Source organism: Stomoxys calcitrans, chromosome 2, assembly GCF_963082655.1.
Source record: "Stomoxys calcitrans chromosome 2, idStoCalc2.1, whole genome shotgun sequence".
NCBI classification, from domain to species: Eukaryota; Metazoa; Arthropoda; class Insecta; order Diptera; family Muscidae; genus Stomoxys; species Stomoxys calcitrans.
The window spans coordinates 55,965,947-55,985,545 of NC_081553.1; the positions used below are offsets into that span (position 1 = coordinate 55,965,947).

Here is a 19,599-nt window from a genome sequence, read left to right on the forward strand (position 1 = left end):
TGACATTCTAGTTTTTATTTGCATTATCATGTGTAGCAGCCACAAGATCAAACGATTTATGATTATAAACTTGTAAATTATAAATTCAAACGATGAAAATGTGAAAAAAGAAACAAAATGTAAAAAACCTAAATTCAAACAATGCATTTGACATTCAAGCGGGAATTGCATACAACTCTGGTTTAAGAAAATGTCATCAGCTGGGCTAAAGACGTTACCTTGTAAAAATTTGCCTAAATAGAGAGTAAGCCCTGAAATGTGAACACTTGTTGCAGCATGACAACCCTGCAATCTGTTGTTGGTTGTTGCCGTCGTCTTCTACTAACAAAAGAAACTAGATATTTTCACAATAATATAAATATATTACAATTTTAAGATATATTTGCATAGGTGGGTTCAATTCCATCAAATTTATAATTGCTCCATGCTCAATAATTTTTGAATTTAATAGATTTTAATGTTGTTTTAGAACACCTTACCCGATTTTTCATTAAGCCCAAACGTATCCAAGTGTGAAACTCTACCGGAGTATCTCTTTAAGGAGTCATGCCGGACATAAAAGTGACGCCTTTGGGGGCCGGCCAAGATGTTGGACGTAGTTGTCTGCTTTTATCGATGGGTGGCAAAAATATTATGCTAGACTGTGGCATGCACATGGGTTACAATGATGAGAGGCGTTTTCCGGATTTCTCGTATATTGTACCTGATGGGCCAATTACCTGTCACATTGATTGCGTTATTATATCACATTTCCATTTAGGTAAGTCGCAGATAATTTTTTTTTTTGGATTTACTAAGATAGATGAGATCAACCATCTGATTAGAATGAGATATATCTAAAAAGATTTCAAGTTAAATTGGTCATAACAAACCGATAATTCGTCTATGACAGCTAACAAGCCCTGGATGACCTTTTCAATCTCATTTCAAGATTATTATTACAAATACCCAACACATGCCCTTTCATCTTAACAGATCATTGTGGAGCTTTACCCTACATGTCTGAAATGGTTGGCTATTCTGGGCCTATTTACATGACACATCCCACTAAAGCCATAGCACCCATATTACTTGAAGACATGAGAAAAGTAGCTGTTGAACGTAAGGGTGAATCAAATTTCTTCACAACACAAATGATTAAGGACTGCATGAAGAAAGTGACAGCAGTAACATTGCATCAAAGTGTCATGGTCGACAGTGAATTGGAAATCAAGGCATACTATGCAGGTCATGTATTGGGTGCAGCTATGTTTTGGATACGTGTTGGTTCTCAGTCTGTGGTCTATACGGGAGATTATAATATGACGCCGGATCGCCATTTGGGAGCGGCTTGGATAGATAAATGCCGCCCAGACCTGTTGATATCGGAAAGCACCTATGCCACCACCATAAGAGATTCCAAGAGATGCCGTGAAAGAGATTTTTTGAAAAAAGTTCATGAATGTGTCTCCAAGGGAGGCAAAGTTCTTATACCGGTATTTGCATTGGGTAGAGCTCAAGAGTTGTGCATATTACTGGAGACCTATTGGGATCGCATGAATTTAAAATATCCCATTTACTTTGCCCTGGGTCTAACTGAGAAGGCCAACACCTATTATAAGATGTTTATTACTTGGACCAATCAAAAGATTCGAAAAACTTTTGTACATCGCAATATGTTTGATTTCAAGCATATTAAACCTTTTGATAAGACCTACATTGATAACCCAGGTGCCATGGTGGTATTTGCCACACCGGGTATGTTGCATGCTGGCCTCTCATTGCATATTTTTAAAAAATGGGCACCCAATGAGAATAATATGGTCATTATGCCTGGCTATTGTGTGCAGGGTACGGTGGGAAATAAGATTTTAAGCGGTGCCAAAAAGGTGGAATTTGAAAATCGCCAAGTGGTGGATGTGAAAATGTCAGTGGAATATATGAGTTTCTCAGCTCATGCGGATGCAAAGGGTGAGTGGTTATAATTTGCTATTTTTAAAGCAAAACTTAAATGCAACGTTTTTGTTCTAATATTTCAGGCATCATGCAACTCATACAAAACTGTGAACCCAAAAATGTCATGCTAGTCCATGGAGAAGCCGAAAAAATGGCATTTCTACGTAATAAAATACGCGATGAGTTTAACATTGAAACCTATATGCCGGCTAATGGCGAAACTTCTGTCATTTCCACACCCGTCAAGATACCAGTGGATGCCTCCGTCTCCTTGTTAAAGGCGGAGACTCGCATTTATAATGCCCAACCACCCGATCCCAAACGAAGACGCTTAATACATGGTGTCTTGGTGATGAAGGATAATCGTATTATGTTGCAGAATCTTACAGACGCCCTTAAAGAGATCGGCATTAATCGTCATGTTATGCGTTTTACTTCAAAAGTGAAAATGGATGACCCTGGACCAAAAGTACGAACTGCTGAGAAACTTTTGGCGTTGCTGCAAGATAAACTAATCGGATGGACTGTGGCAATGCAAGAGAATTGCACAATTGCTGTCGAAACCGTAGAGATAAAAATCGAAGAAGATGAAAAAGACCCCAAACACAAGACATTGCTGATAACATGGACAAATCAAGATGAGGATATTGGAGCATACATATTGAATGTGTTGCAAAACATGTGCTAACAACAATGGAGAGGTTGAGAGTAACGTGCACAATACTACGTGGGTGTAAGGCGCGCATTCCAAACGAAAATACGAACAAACTCAAAATAGTAAGTTTGTACTAATTATTTTTTTAATGAAATATTATAGAGTGGATTATTGATAAAATTAAAACAAAGGGTTTTTAATTAATGTCAATAAATTTCGTAGAAAAAATTCATATTTTAAATTTATTTTAAACATAGAGACAAAGAAAATCTTAACTGTGGGTCAAGTCTTCTTCTAATAAACATTTTGTGTAACATTTAAGTTTTATACAAACTCGGCGGCATACTTCTTCTTTCCTATAAACAAATATAAACGCATAGCTGCATCACCATGAATATGAATAAATGTATTTTCCGGATCGAAGGTAAACGGAACTGGAGCTGAAAGTATTAAAATTTGTTTTTATTAGCAAGTCAAGCGAAAATCTACAAGGTATGCTGTAGTTAGTTACTTTCTTTGAGGCTCTGATACTGGGAAAATATATCCACCTCTTGCCTATGCATTTGAGTGAGGTGTAAACAGCCAAGGTCTTGCAGAACTTCCAAAAGGAACATGACATCCACTGGATACATGTAGGTGAAACGTATGCATACTTCTTGTACACTGCAGCCATTGCGGGCAATGCATTCGCAGAGTATAGAACCCAACCAACGGTCTAGAACGCGCCGGTTAATGGAACCATTTAAACGTATCCAAGGCACAGGACGCATAACAATAACCTCCCTGGAAGTAAATTTAAATACAATGATGCGTGCATTGTCATCTTGTCGGAGAATATTTTACCTGTCCTTTACATTGACGCCCACAGTTTCATTTTGCGCAGGATCAAATCGATTAACAGGTTTCGGTATGCGTTTACTGGTCCCCGCACTTTGAACTTCGGTGTTTGACTGCTCTTCACTTGTCGCGGCATTGGTTTCTGTATGTGGTTTTTTTGATGGAACTTCTGAATTATTATCCTCCTCTTGATCACCACAAGCCATTTCGTTATAGGTTCTTTTGATTGTTGCTGTGGTTGAACCCATATTCTCCCTATCCAATCTCTTAAGATTAAATGTCTGTACGACCCATGAACGCATATGATTTTTGTGGACATACACATAATGGGCCACTCCTACACGTTTTACCAAATATTCCGCAGAAAGGAAGTTGAGGGCTTTCAAAAGGAATTGTTCGTAGGGGAATTCTTTCTGTAAAGAATTGATGAAGAATAAAAAAAAATGTACAATAATCAAAATTTTTTCAAAGTAATTAAAATTTTTTAAGAAAATTAAATTTTGAAGAAACTTTATTTATAAATCACGGCAAAATTTTCTTTGAGAAGAATTTAATAAAATTTTTTTAAAAATCAGGCTTCGATGAAAATTTCCGTTAAAATGAACTTGCGACAAAATTGTCTTTAATAATCAAATTTTGACGAAATTTTTTATGAAAATAACTTTTTGACGAAATTTTTTGTGAAAATCAAACTTCGACGCAATTTTCTGTCAATATCAAATTTCGCCTATTTTTTCTATGAAAATCAAATTTTGGTAAAACCCAAATCAGAATAACAGACTGTTACGGTAACCCTTACAATCTTCTGTTTTATTGTAATAATCTGGCAACTTCATGGCAGCGCAGCTGGCTCAACAGTTTTTGTATTTCTGCACACACGCTCAGTCAAGTTGTAACTGTCAACCAATACACATCTCTTAAAGACAATTTCATCATACTTGCTTAATTACCTTTTATTTTTCATTAATATCATTTAAAGTATTGTTTAAATAAATAAATTTATTGTTATGTTTTAAGCATCGACTTTCTATTGATCGACCGTAAGAACATAACACAGACTTTAAATAAATTGGCTATGAAGAACATTTGTTCCACTAGCCGAACGTAGAATAGCGATCCAAGCGCCTCGATCTTCTGGGCTCATTTTAAAATCTTTGGCACCAAGTTTCCAGGTGTCTCCCACCACTTGATCTTTCCATTGGGTTTTTTGGTCTTCCCGGCTTGCGTGTACCATCATGTTTGCCTTCAAAAGACTTCTTTGCTGGAGCTTCTTCATCCAATCAGACAACATGACCTAGCCAACATAGCCGTTGTATTTTGATACGTGTAACTATGCTATCGTCGCCATACAGTTCATACAGCTTGTGGAACACACGACTCCTTTATTCTCCATTAACGCAAACTGGTCCATATATTTAACGAAAAATCTTTCTCTCAAATACTCCAAGCACTGCCTCATCTGCTTTCACAAGTAGCCATGCCTCAGAACCATATAACAGCATGGGTAGTATCAGTGTCTTGTAAAGTGTAGCCTTCGTCTGTCGAGAGTTGGCCTTGTTTCTAAACTGCTTCCTTAGTCCAAAGTAGCATCTGTTTGCCAGTATTATTCTTCGCTTTATTTCAAAACTGGTGTCATTCGTTTCGGTTACGGTGGTGATCGGTTGTACAAGAAGGTTGTTTGGTATTGAATGGTTCGGAGAGATTCTTTTCTATTCTTACTGAGGAATGCGTATCAGCAAGTGTCATCCTGCAGAGTCTAGTAGCGATACCAAACTCAGACATGGCTTGAAATACCTTTGAACGAAAAGGGGTATCGAAAGAGGCTTTGTAGTCAACAAAGAGATGGTAGGTGTTGATTTGTCCTTCTCGGGTCTTTTCCAGGATTTTGATATCTGATTTGAATATCTGATCTATAGTTGTTTTACCAGGTCTAAAGCCGCATTGATAGGGTCTAATTATCCCATTGACATTAGGTTTTAATCTTTCACCCTCTATGCTCGAGAGTATCTTGTATGCAATGGGGAGGAGACTTATTCCTCTTGTCTCGTTTCTTGTATACAGGACATAGTATGCTGAGGTTCCAATCATCGGGTATGCGTTCTTCTAGCCAGATTGCGCAGATAAGCTGATGCATACGCCTTATCATCGTGTCGCCTCCGGTCTTAAATAGTTCAGCGGGTAACCCGTTGGCTCCTGCTGCCTTGTTGTTCTTTAGTTGGGTCACTGCTACTTGGACCTCATTCTGACTAGGAGGTAAACATTCTATACCATCATCATTGATTGGTTCTGCTGTATCTTCTTCGCCACCAACGTTGGACACTAGCAGTTGGGTAAAATGAATAACAGACGGTTCTATGTAGTCTATGGACGTCGTGCCAAGCATGGAAGCCATGCCAAACAATTTGAGAACATCGCTTACATTAAGATCGTATCATATGGGGACGATTGTACGATCATGACATCACGCCCCACCGTTAGTGTCATCTGCGTTAGGTTGAACGTCTACCTTATCGACCTTTACGCTTATTTTGCTGCAAGAAATGAACATATCTGCCACCAAAACTTCAGCCCCATTGTTCACATACGTACACACACACACATACACGCACGAGGTAAATGATTAGCTGGATGTAAAAGTCGTAGGAGTAAAGATACACCACTACTGTGGTGCAAGGTATTATAACTAACAGCATTTGCTTGTAGGAAGGAAGAGGACAGACCCATTGACAAGTGTACCGATGGACACAGAATGACTTTCTGATTCGATGTCCGTCTGTCTGTCCGTCCATGATAATTTGTAAACACACTACAGGTCGCAATGTAAACCGATTCTCTCAAAATTTCAGAGGAAAGATTTTCTTATGACTCCATTCAGATTTGGATACAGTTCCCATATATGTATATAAATCGCCAATTTTCAGTTCTGGAGCTACTGCAAGCGCATTTATTGACCAATCTTCCCAAAGTTTGTACAATGCTTTCCTAGACGACTACCACAATATCTAAGTAGCCCGATCGAAAATGGTTTAGATTAAGATATAGCTCCCATATATATGTTCGTCCGATTTCAAATAATTTGCAAAAATATTGTCATTTGTCAACCGATTGTCACGAAAATTGGCATAGAGAATTATCTCCTATAACTGTTGACATTTTTGTTAAACTGTATCAAAATCGGTTCAGATTAATACTTAGCTACCATATTCATATAAACATAGCCCATTTTCACTTAGTGTTAGTTATTACAATTTGAACATATTTGCTCGAAATTTGATGCGAGGAGACTAAGATTCTTAGAGTTAAGGAGCGAAGTTATCTTCTATCTATCTTCTAGGCTGCCAATGAGAGAACTACCCGAACTTCCGACTCACCGGGCTGGCCCCGCAGGATGTTCAAGACCACAGTCAGCCAATACATAGCAGGACATCCATCAAGATGCAGTAACTAATGCGACCTTATTATACCGACCGAATATAGTCAATCACGGTCACGCACGATCACGTTATTATATTTGGAACTCACTCATGAATCACGTGACTCACGCACAACACGAAAACTCACGACTCAGGTGCACACCTCTACTTGCAACATGTAGCTACAATAACCTCATTATCAAACCTGCAATCTAATTAACTTGTGTTATCATTTAAGGTGGTTACTTAAGTTAACCCTGAAAAAAAAAAACGGAAGTAACTTACAACAGATTTAGACCACTTGTATGTTGCTTTTTTCCGAAAATAGAGCAATGAAAACATTTTGGTAAAAGTGGGGTTTAGGATACAGTGGGAGCTGAAAATCAGACTTACATAGACAATTTGCTACATAATGATACAACAGTAGAGAAAGAAAACAGATTCAGACGAGTATCGAACCCACGACCCACGAGCTCTTAACCGATGCATTTTTTTAAGTAGGGCAAAATGCACTACTCATGTTATAAGTCGCCTTGGAGAAATGGCAGAAGGGGAATGATATTTGCTGTGACCAAAGTGACTGATGACATGGGCAGCAACCCAACATCTAGATATGTCAGGGGCTCTGGTAGGGCCTACAAATTGTCTAATTCATAACACTGAGACTGCAATCACAGATCAATGAAGAATTCCATTGGGTCAAGACCACAAGCAGAACCAGCTGTCACGAGGTTTACAACAATTTTCAATTCAGTTCTACAAATATCCAATTTAGACAAAATTTCCTTCTTACCAATAAATCCAATATCGAAGCACCCAGTTTGCGTTTTTCAATAAACTCATACATTTCCTCCAAATGTTTTTGTTCCATATCACTAAAGCCATAGTCCTTAAGTTTGTTCTTAACATCGCAAAGGTTATTGTTTGTGTATTTCCAATAGGACTCGCTTTAGAAAAGAAATAAAAAACAAAATAATAGTAAAAAAAAAATCCCTGTCCTTTAGAAAACCAACTCACTCTAAAACTTTCTTTAGCACAGCTTCTTTTTGTTGTTCGGTAAAAACCAATTGTTTGGGTAACTTACGCCCATCACTCAGCACAAGTGTGTCAGTGTCCTCTAACAGGTCTTTGGTGGTTTTTATTTGTATAGTGGGTAGATTTACCACAAAAACATCTTGGGCTCTAACAACTCGCTCTTCTTTATTCAGAGTGGGTTCATATTCATCGATTTTATCATAGTCATCCTCTGACGTTGAATGAAATTTCAATATATCATGACACAATTCAGACCAATCGATGGTTTTTGTTGTCTTCAGTTGGCTGGCATGTTTGCCCAAATCTTTGCGTTCATGTTGGGATTCTTTTTCATACCAAAAAGATTCCAGCATGCGAACCAGAGTCAATAGATTCGAAGTATAGACTTTTATGGATAACCCACTGGTGGCTAGATTCAAAAGTTTCTGGGGAGCCATTTCGGTGAGTGAATTTAAAACTGATTTTTTCTCATTGACTATACGGCAAATTTCATTCAAATAATCCTCCGATTTAAATATGCACTTGAAGGGACATTCAATAACCATATGGCCTTCATCATCCTGGTATTGGAGTTTGCTGAAATTTATCTCAATTTCTTGATCCATATAGTCCAAGGCACAGAAGAAGTGCAAATATCTGGTAGGTAATTTGGAAATCAAATCGTAGGGGCTATAGTTGATTTTGTAACTGAGATTGGCGGGATGGAACTTAACACGAATCTGGAAAAGATTCAACAAAAGTTTAAAAATTTACACAAATTTTCAATTTTTATGTTTACAGCTAACCTGTTTTTGTTGACTTTCATTGTCAATGGCTTTGGAGTATTCCTGCTGGGGTGCATTATCAAATATGCTGTGATAATGATCCAATATGCGATCCATTGAGTTCACCGTTTGATTTTGTTCAGCATCCACGGTCAGTATATTGATGGGCAATTTTATGTTGATATCCCATAGACTGCGAGCCAAACCTTCGGCAATAACAAAAAATTGTCCCAAGGTAGGTGATTTCAATTCCAGATGCTCTTTGCTGGCCACACTGCTGCTGCTACTTGGCGCAACACCAAAGAAATACTGCATAGCCCTCTCATAGAATTCGAAAGCAGCATCATACACACCATAGGGTATACGCAAGAACAACAATTTCAAGCGATACTTGGAGGAGAGCACATATGCTGGGCCAGACAATTGATTGGTGAACAAATTGATATTCTGTCGCTTTATGGCCACAGCCAAACAATCTGAGCGTGCCTTAAAGAAGGCCGTCTTCAAAACATCCTCCGAGAAATTTTTATAAATCTCAAATGCCTGCAAGTTGTACAGGGTCTTATCGCGAAAGGCACACAGCGTAGAGTGCAGCACATTCAACACCACCATGATCTGTAGTTCCTGATTGGTCTCTGGATTTTTGTATACCACAACATCATCCTCGGCTTGCACGGTAACACGTTCCACAAAACGCTTACGAAATTCATGAATAGAGTCGGGCAACAGAAAACGAGACTTGGCTGGTATATCCTGGGAATTAGTCACCAACTTATACAGATGACATATAATCAGAGTGTAGTGAATCAGTAGAGCATCTGTAAATTCTGAACGTGAGGTATAGACCTTTTTCAGTTTTTGCAGAAACATATCGCCATATTTCTTTTGCATAAACTCATTGGTCTGTAACATGTGTAGCCATGATGGCACCTGGGGTATATGTCGCTTCTGACGTATTACAAACTGCAGGCGACGGCAACAGGCTTGTGTGGTCTTATTATAGATTCCCAAGCTTTGGCGTATAATGTCCCGACACACCTTACCCTGAGCCAATAGGCCCAGAGAGGGTACCGGGGCTGAGATATATATGAAAGTGGCCTTGCCCATCATTAGGACTTCATCTTCGGCCTTGGACCAAGAGACCCTCAAAGTGCGCATGTTCTTCAAGGCATCCCTATCAATGGCATCACGTGGCGCTGTCTTTTTATCTTTTTTCGAAAGAGCAGGCACTTTTTGGACTTGCGTTCTCTTGATGGTCGAATATTGTCGTGTTTTTCTTGCATTAACCCTCAACACTTTATTCCTTACCAGGGTCGAACTGGAGGCACCACGATTTGTACGTACATTGCGTACGGTAATCTTCTTGCTGCTCTGCACCGACCATGACCAATTGCGGAAAGTGTGCGCAAACAGATAACTTGATAGACCTGCTGCACCCAAACTATCTCCCGGCTGATAGCCCACATCATGTTGTGGTGCCTCATCATAATCTACCGGATTAAGGAACACCAATTCGCGACTTCGTTCATTTCTCTCCATACTTCTGCTGCGAAAACCAAGTTTCGTGTAGACACATACTCTCTGCAACGTTGTCCAGTATTGATGAATATCCTCGAATGTTTTCAAATCGAATGTAATGGGTGTATATTCGCGATCGGCATTGACGCACAAATAGGCCGGTTCTGTATTGGTGGTGTCTAGAACTCGGGCCTTGCGGTTAAGGAATATCCACATTACCAGGGGATCCTTGACGCTGAGTTTGTCGCCGACCTGTAATGAAGGTTAAAAATGTGTTGAGTGGTTGGAGTTCCCTAAATAAGACAAGGACTCCAGAGACCTACTGATTGGCAAGATCAGGCATCATATTGCAGAGACAACTGCGATATATACATGGCATTTTACACATTTTACAAATGTTCTGTCAAACTACGTTAAAAGTAAAATTTTGCAATTGGCGCCCGAGCAGGGACCCGATGCAAAAAAGCACTGCGGATTTTCCAAACATGAACACAACAAGGGAACGTCGAGTTTTAGCCATGACAATAGTGATTGCACCGAGCCAATTTTATGTCTTGATCTACCCAGATTTATCTACTTAGTTGAAAACACCTCTTTGAAGAGAGCCGCACGTTAGGATTGACCACCGAAAGTTTTATCGTAGATCACATAGAGAATATATAAAAGTATGGAAGCGTCATTCCAAACCTAACCTAGACCTCGACTGTAATGGACGTAAAAAGCATTGATAGCGCAAAAGCACAGAGTAATCATGGCTGGATCAACAGAAAAGCAGCAATCAAGCCAACTAAGACTCAGACTCTCGAATGAACAGGTTTCGCTTTCCTTGTTCTTTCCACTATTTAGTCTGGTCATTTTCATATCTATATCATTCGAAGTCTTTCCGCGAGACTTGGACTATAATGGACGTAAGAAGTATCGGTGTCGCAAATCCACAGAGTAATCGTGTCTGCATTAGTGATGCCGAATTAATGACTACATTATTCCGGTGAGAAATAAAATAACCTGGAACCACAACGACGAAGCAGATATCTTGGAAAGATTCAAGGAATTGGCCGAGTGATCGGCATGAGTAATCATCACCTGCCTAACGGCAAGAAAGATGGGACACATGACGTTTAACAGGAAAACAGTCATTCGCTGCGAGAAGAGTAGTGTACATGGAGAAAAGGGATCGAAGAATCTCCTTTTGGGCTGCAGAACGTCAAAAGGTGCTAATCTATCCACCATAGAAACTTCTACATTAAGATAAGGCTTGGATATTTTCTCTGGATCAGCAGAAATGCAACGCCCATACCAACCAAGACTGAGGCACTCGAACAAATGGGTTTCGTTTTTTTGGTTATGTGCATTATATATTCAGCAGATCTTCGTATACACATACACTATCTAGAGGATACCTGGAAAGGATTAACATAATCGATACCGACCTATGTGAGTGAAACCTATTCAGTCTATAGACCACCTCATATTTGAGTGCCCCAATCTAGACATGGATTCGAGAGACCTACAGATTGATAAGGTCAGGAAAATGGGTGTCAAATGTGTTTTTTTGTCTGAACATAATGTCTATACGCAGGACATCATATTAGCTGCAATGGCAGCCGCGGACAATCAGCGGTATCGAGCGGATAGTCTCAGTAAGAGACCGGTGCCACCGGCTCTAGCACAAATACTAAGTGCCTATGATGCTCGATTTGACAAGGTGAGTTATTGGCGCCTTAAAATAACCAATAGCCACTCTGTTCCAGCGGCGATCGGTCCTTTGAATCGGAATGAGTTTGCTCACCTACAAGAGTATGACGAGGTTCGCCACCTCCGAATGAAAATGTGGCTACACCAACAACTTTAAAAGTCTAATTGTTGCAAATGGCGCCCGAGCACAGACCCGATGCGATACGAGCTACCGAAATTCCAAACCCGACGTCGGGTTTTACTCGAATTTACCTACTTAGATGCGAACAATTCCTTGAAAAGAGGCGAAATGAGGTTTAACCGCCGAAAGATTAATTAGTCTTCATGGAAAAATTCGTAACCTGGTTAGCAGTGAGAATACGGGACACATCAAGTTATTAAACATTCCATTAAGGAACAGGTCAAGTTTAAGATCAATGATAAGGGGTTTCCTTTTTATAAGCGAGTCCCAATGGCATGCCGCAGATCGACAAATATCGACAGCATTAGGAGGGGATAACCATCGCTAAAAAATTCTCTGGTGTTCTCGCTAGAATTTGGATCCAGGCGTTCAGTGTTATAGGCGGACATGGTAACTACTGTGCTACGGTGGCCTTTAATAAATGCGAAAAAGGCAGAAAAGAAACTGGAACTAAATGTTTTCAGATAATCGGATATGTAAGAAACTTCCAATGATCAGATTCTTAAGTGAAGCTATGGTTTGTCTATTTTTTTTACTGGATCAGAGCAAAAATTCAATCTCAAACCAACGAAAACTGAGTCTTTCGAACAAATGGGTTTCATATCGATCTGTATTCAGTCCATAGATCACCTCACATTTGAGTGCCCCAACTCAGACAAGTTCTCCTATGCATGGAATTCATATGTTTTGCAAATAATCGGACAAGTTACTTTAAAAAATCTTATTGTTACAAATGGCGCCCGAGCACAGACCCTATGCGAGTACGCACTACGGAAATCCCGAACCTGACGTCAACGGCAGAACGTCGATTTTCAACCATGTCAATAATGGCGGAACCCATCAACTTTATGCCTTGGTCTAACTAGATTTGCCTACTCAGAAGCCAACGACTCCTTGAACGGAGCCGAAATCTAGGGTTGACCAACGTTGTCTTACCGTAGATGAACTACGATAACAGCTTAGCAAACATATTCAAGAAAAAAGGAAGAATAGCGTAATCCAAGACCTTACTAGGCGACTTGGACTATAGAAAATGAAGTTGGATGCTTCTAACGTGTTCCAGAAGCACAAAGTAATCACAGTTGCATGAGTGATGGCGAAGTATTGAATACAGTATACCGATGGGCTATAAAGTACACTATGGTAACCAGGGTCCGCACGATAAACGTCACCTGTTTAACTGCCCAGCCAGACCCACTCGACTCAGATCGGATCGCTGTGGACGCACCCCATCTTTGTCGCAGAGTTCCTGGGTCTTGCACTCAACAGAATCAAGCAGACGAAAGATAGATCACAACAAACTGCTACAACAACAACGACAAAGTACGCTGGTGAGGACGACAACTAAGCATATCTTGTGGAATGATTCGAGAGATTGGCCTTGGTCACAATATAGCAATTGACTTCTCACTTTACTCTTCTAGAGAGGAATGCTTTGCAGTTATTTGGGGATGGAAAAAAGAGGACCACCTTTCTCTTTAAACTTTTAGGGCTAAACTGTGTATAATGAAGAAACAAACCAGAATCTCCTTATTTTCTTCGCAAGCATGAAACGGACTACTACGTCCTACCTTTCGGCCCGTTACAGATCACCCTGATGGCCAATTCCCAATCCGTTCGCTATTCGTACGCTCGATGGAGTAAGTCCTGCTCATTTAAATTTCACAATAAGTGACTTGCAGAAAGAATAGTCATCATTCCTTGACGACCAAAGATGCTGAACATGGAGCTTATTCTGCAATGTAGCAAGCTAGAGAAGCGTTTACTAGAGATGACAAACGACAAGTCAAGTTGCGACGAAGAAGGCATTGAAGATTATAATGAGCTCACTTTTCAAGAGGGGAATTTTCTTTTTAACATTCTGTTTAAAGGATTTTCAAATGCAGATGGGGTGATAGTTGATTTCATTCTTCATGATACTCCAGCGAGAAAAGAAGTGTAGGTGAAAGGTATAGAAAAAGTGTAAGACCCCAGATCAGGTTCAGACACAATATAGGGAGGTAAAGACATTAAAGAAATGGGTAGATAGCAAGCGCCTATCCGGTAGTCCGCACGAATGTATATCCCTAGAACACCGGTCGGTCCACTGTCTGCTCGAAGTGTGTCAACCATAGCATCCACGTGAAACCATCCCGTTTTATCCAGCATCCATATACATATTTGTGGAATATTCGACCAGGAATACCATAATACCAACGTTTTTTCTGGTATTCCAAACGCACCTAGATCTCACTGTCCTCACATTAAGAAATTGAGTGCCGCCATAAGTACACATACATCTTGTGGCGGGTAATCTCTTCCCAGGATTACATTTGCAGCTATGTAATGCCACAGACCTCTACCTGAAAACCCGTACACTCGCCCGGCGGTCTCACACACATGCCGATGTCTCGAAGTAGATCCCCAAGATTGTCCCTAATGAACATCGTGTTGTCAGTTCTGAAGACCGAGGGCTCATCCCCCTAAATTACTATTATCCGTCTCTGAATCTTCTCTAATGGGAAAGCAAATCTTGAACATCCTATACTGAATCGGTCTCGGTGCCAGAAAGTTTGAGATTTATCTCAATCTTCAAGTTCAGTATACAGAATAAAACTGAGCCCACACACGTTCTCCTTCAGCATACCGAGTTTCCCCCAGCCTAAGCGATAACTTAATAACCTTGGATTCTCCTTGGGAACACGAACCAAAGAAACTATTTGGTTTATTTCGAGTATTCTGGGTCAATATCTATACACGGTTTGGCTTACTTTATGACTTTCTGCTTACTAAAGAAGCTACCTAAGGACATTTGAGAGCCCCAGCATAGACATGAACTGCAGAGACATGACAAGATCAGGATATCGATCGTATTTGCTTGTCTAAACATATTGAAGAGAGATGCCTGACATGGCATTTCATAAATTTTACAAATCTTTTGATAAATTACTATAGAAGCCTAATTTTTGCAAATGGCGCCCGAGCACAGACCAGATGCGAATACGCATTGAGCAAATTTCGGATGAAATATATATATGGGAGCTTTTTCTAAATCTGAACCGATTTTGTTCAAAATCAATAGCGTTCGTCCTTGGAGCAAAAAAGTGACTTGTGCAAAATCTTACTTAAATCGAACAACAAATGCGACCTGTACCTTGATCACAAAAATATCAAATATCGAAAGATACTTAATTTGCAAATATTTGTATATATGTAAATTTGTTTAAAAAACGATTTTTTGCGTACCCTCTAGCCACTTACCTGTATTAGTCCCATGTGATTAAGCAACTTCAACACCGAAATATAAACTTTTTGCAATTGGACACGCGCAATTTTGCACTGTAACTCTGAAGGCAACTGTCGCATAAGATAATGCTGCTTTATGGGATGACTTAGATATGATGTCAAGCATTCATCTGCTCCCTTGTCTATGTGAAAGATTTTATTAAATATAGACAAAGGCATGCGATCGATAGCATCTATGAAATACACCCAACCAGCCGGTTTGTCCGAATATCTAGGCAATGGTGGTATGAAAGTACGCCAGCTTATCTCTTTGGTAAAAGCTCTAACGTGTAAACTTTCCTCTTGCATTTGTTGCAAATACTCAGAAACTCTTATTGAGGGCTCATCAATCTGCCAGTGTTCCAATAGCTCCTTGGTTATGGGTATAGCAGATTGCAGTTCATTGAGCTCCACAACTATATAAAACAAAAACTCATGCAAAAATCGTGAAATCAGGAATTTCGGTGGCTTATGGGGCTTCAGTGGCATGGTAGAAGTTTTTGCTAATTTAATTTCAGCTGCTTTCAACTTCTTGGTATTGGCTTTTAATTTCTTGCTTTGGAACCGCAGAGCCGCAATGAGACGCATACGTTTCTCCTCTATGGTCAGATAGAAGTTATTTTTCAATTTCAGAATTTCATTTTTGATAATAAAGTGATCGATATCAATCTTGGGATGGGTGACATAACGATGTATGCGTATGTTCTCATCACACTGCAAGACGATTTCGTAGACGTTAACAATGCCCGATTTATTCATGTGACATAGCATACGTCTTATGGATTTCTGGCAAATTTCATCCTTCAACCCCAACTCTTTTTCGTGGACCTGCAAGAGTTTGCGCAATACCAGCACTGGTAGAATGCATTTTTCATTGATCATTTTAACGGCGAAAGCTTTGCGGCACACTAAACGGTGACTGCGATTATCGCGCATGGCAGCTGCTCCACTTATTTGATATTCATGGGGCTTAATGCGTGCCGTTATTTGCGGTATATCTTTATATTGGGCTTCTTCGATTGGCAAGTTGGGTTCCTCGTCACAGCGTAAAGATTGTAGAACATCCATGGACATTTTGACTTTTTTATTCACCGAATCCGAATGTTCCACAGCAACATACCTAGAGCAGAAAATAGAAATGGTTGCAAGATTTAGGTGCAGAAAACTAAAGTTTGATAAGAATAACAATAGAAAATGAGTTTGTCACATGCCTTCATAAAATGGCAACAATAACAAGAACATAACATGTTCTATAGAAACTCCAACGGTAACAATATACTCACATGTTCACTCGCTGTCTTCCAACATCCTGACAATATGATCGTATTAGACCTTCAGAAACCATTTGTTTCACCAATTGCCTTAGAGTCAGATGATGGCAAGCCATGTGACGATATATTTCAGTTTGGCTACAACCACGATTGCCATAACGTGCCACACATTGGTAAAACTCCTCTCTTAAGGGCATATCGACATAAGCATGTCGTTCATTGTGAAAATCTTCCCCTGTTAGCAAAGTAAGGCATGTCAGGATTTTTCCTTATGCAAAGATTTAACTGACCTGTATTGTCCTCGGATTTATCGTGTTCATTTTCCATATTTTCAAATAAGTCATCCATGGATTTTTCAGGATGTCGAAGACGAACCATAGTTACAGTTCTTGCGCTTCCAGTATCTTTAGATTTAGTATTGGGATAAATGTCCTTATATGGCACAGACTATTAAATGAAGAGAAATTCTTTTAAAAAACACCAATTTTTTGGCAAAGCTCTCAAAACTTACTCTAGTCTCAAAGATTTTGCGAAACAAATGTGTCAACATAGCCTTTTTCAAGGATTTTTGCCGCTCAAAGGAGGGAAATACCGAACGCACATCTATCAATGGCATGGTGTTGTCAGGTTTTTCCTTAAGCATTAAAAACAATTTCTCCACCATGGTTAGCAAACGACTGCGTTTTGTGTTGTAAAAACGAGGCAATGTTAAAAGAGTGGTAACAGTCAAGCGTTCACCTCGTTTTTCGTTGAAAAGCTGACTAACAATAACTCCATGGCGCAAAAGTTTGTTCCTAAATGTAAATAATAGTTAATAATAAAGTTTTTGTTAAAATGTTTAAGACAGTTCCATTACTTTATATAAAATACAATGGTAGAGTCTTTGCAATAGTGGGTCAAGGACCATGTACCCGAAGTTGTTTCTCCATTATATCTAGCACGTCCAATTGCTTCCCATATGACATATTGAACTGCGGTTAACTCTTTGGGTCGTGGTACATTTTCCGGTGTAATGGCATTGTAACGAAGTTCTTGTGATGCCACAATGACGAATTTACCACCCCATCTAAAATTGACCAAAAGTATCATTTGGGAAATTAAGAATGGCCCTACTAATATTACTCACTTTGCATCTACATCTGTATCACTTAGATCCTTTAGCTGATTGTATGGTATTAACTTACGTTCTTTGTAATATTCACAGGATCCAAGAATATCACCATCACTGATGGGTGCACATTTGTAGCGAACAGCGGGACAATTTTCCTGGAAGAAAATTTTATATTCCTTAAACTATATACTAGGTAATAACTTTCCACTCTACCGGTATTATTGGAACTCCCAAATCTGTGTCCACTTCCAGATATCGATCAAACAGCACAACAGTTTTTCGCTCCACAGGCAACTCATAGAATTGCAAATGATAATTCATACGCAATATAAAAGCCCATATTTGCGATCTAAGACTTTGTGGCAATGGTAATGGTAGCTTCATGCATTTTGCCAAATACATCCATAGTGCTGCAGTAGATGGATGACTTATGGTAAAATTTGTAAAATAAAACAAAAATGTTTACATACATGATAAAGTTACTCCTTCTAAGCCCTCTAAAGCAATTTCATCCAATATAAGACGTTGAAAGGTTCCCCTATTCGAAGAGGGATCCATTGCACATACTGGTTTGATCCCAGGGGCATCCAATAGGCTAAATCAATATCGATAGACCAAATTCGGGCCTTATCAATTGCCGTTGCTGGATAAGTGTAACAATACAATTCCACGGTCAGTTCCTGTTTTTTTGTTAATTTATTAAACTTTGAGTTTTTCTTTGGGTTGTTTTTATTAGTTTGTTTTGGTTTTTTATTTCATCTATTCACAGGGAATTGATAACAAGATTAGAGTACCAATTCCGTTTATTAATGATAAATTGAGCTATTCGAGTTGCCGTCGCTCAATTTTTGGTTCTTTAATAAACACTTGAGTCACTTAATAATGCCTGGTACTATGGACATTGTAGAAACCTAAAGAACTGTATAATTTTCCAATTTGGAGGGTTATGGAGAGGTTTAGGGGGTGGAACGGCCTCCCATTATGAGGACTTCATTTGAAATGTTATATTTATAATCTACTCCCAAATACCTTTAATTTGATTCCCATATTGTCCCGATCGGTCCCCTTCCTTCCCCCCTCGACAACCTCTTCCCGTCGTCATGGCATGTTATTGCAGTCTGTGATAAGACAAAAACAGAAACAAAATCCTTAAACTTTTGGGGTATGGACAAAGCGATTATCTTACCATTAGTGAATTATGCAGCGCCAATGTGGAGCTGATTATTGAATAGTACGCATTGGAGAAATCTTCAGACCTGTCAAGATACATCCCCAAGGACCTACACAAGCTGCCAAGGCGAAATTAAAAAGTTCTCACGCGAACAGCTGTTAACAGCCGGCCAGGTTTGACGGTATTAAGACGATAGATTTTTGCTTCCATTCTCTTTGTTGTTATCTTCTTTCTCGCATATTCTCTGCTAATGTACGCACAAGTATACACACACGCACACAAATTTCTTTGTGGGATGATTTTGAAGCTCCAGCCCATACGTGTGAGTTGTATTCCATTTTCGGCCTAATGAAAGTGGTGTAGATGTTAAGAAGATCAGACGGAGTGAAGTAATTCTTATACCGTTTAAGGAAGCTTAAACACTTGAATGCGTCTTCCGACACTTCAAATAAAGGGTGATTTTTTTGAGGTTATTTTTTCAAAGATGCTGTTGGACGCAACGTTACGGTGAATGAACACATTTCGAACCGAACACTGATTTTGGTAATAAAATTCAATGATTTGCAAGCGTTGCTCGTTAGTAAGTCTATTCATGATGAAATGTCAAAGCATACTGAGCATCTTTCTCTTTGACACCATGTCTGAAATCCCACGTGATCTGTCAAATACTAATGCATGAAAATCCTAACCTCAAAAAAATCACCCTTTACATAATTAGCCCAACGGACCGTAATAGGTCAGCGAATCGT

General features: G+C 39.4%; 2 protein-coding genes across 2 annotated transcripts; one reads left to right on the forward strand and one right to left on the reverse strand.

Moving 5' to 3' along the window:
- Positions 1–472: 472 nt before the first annotated feature.
- Positions 473–2,822, forward strand: LOC106096242 (integrator complex subunit 11). The gene is made up of 3 exons (XM_059363409.1): positions 473–760; positions 976–1,950; positions 2,019–2,822. The coding sequence occupies exons 1-3, from the start codon at positions 547–549 to the stop codon at positions 2,621–2,623; spliced, it is 1,794 nt and encodes a 597-aa protein (XP_059219392.1). The 5' UTR covers positions 473–546; the 3' UTR covers positions 2,624–2,822.
- On the reverse strand, positions 2,784–18,426 carry LOC106096241 (general transcription factor 3C polypeptide 1). The gene is made up of 14 exons (XM_013263888.2): positions 18,150–18,426; positions 17,893–18,089; positions 17,695–17,834; positions 17,425–17,634; positions 17,080–17,362; positions 16,859–17,015; positions 16,581–16,803; positions 15,274–16,417; positions 8,661–10,409; positions 7,858–8,594; positions 7,634–7,787; positions 3,434–3,840; positions 3,102–3,373; positions 2,784–3,030 (listed from the first exon to the last, which is right to left on the reverse strand). The coding sequence occupies exons 1-14, from the start codon at positions 18,235–18,237 to the stop codon at positions 2,915–2,917; spliced, it is 5,877 nt and encodes a 1,958-aa protein (XP_013119342.2). The 5' UTR covers positions 18,238–18,426; the 3' UTR covers positions 2,784–2,914.
- Positions 18,427–19,599: the final 1,173 nt, after the last annotated feature.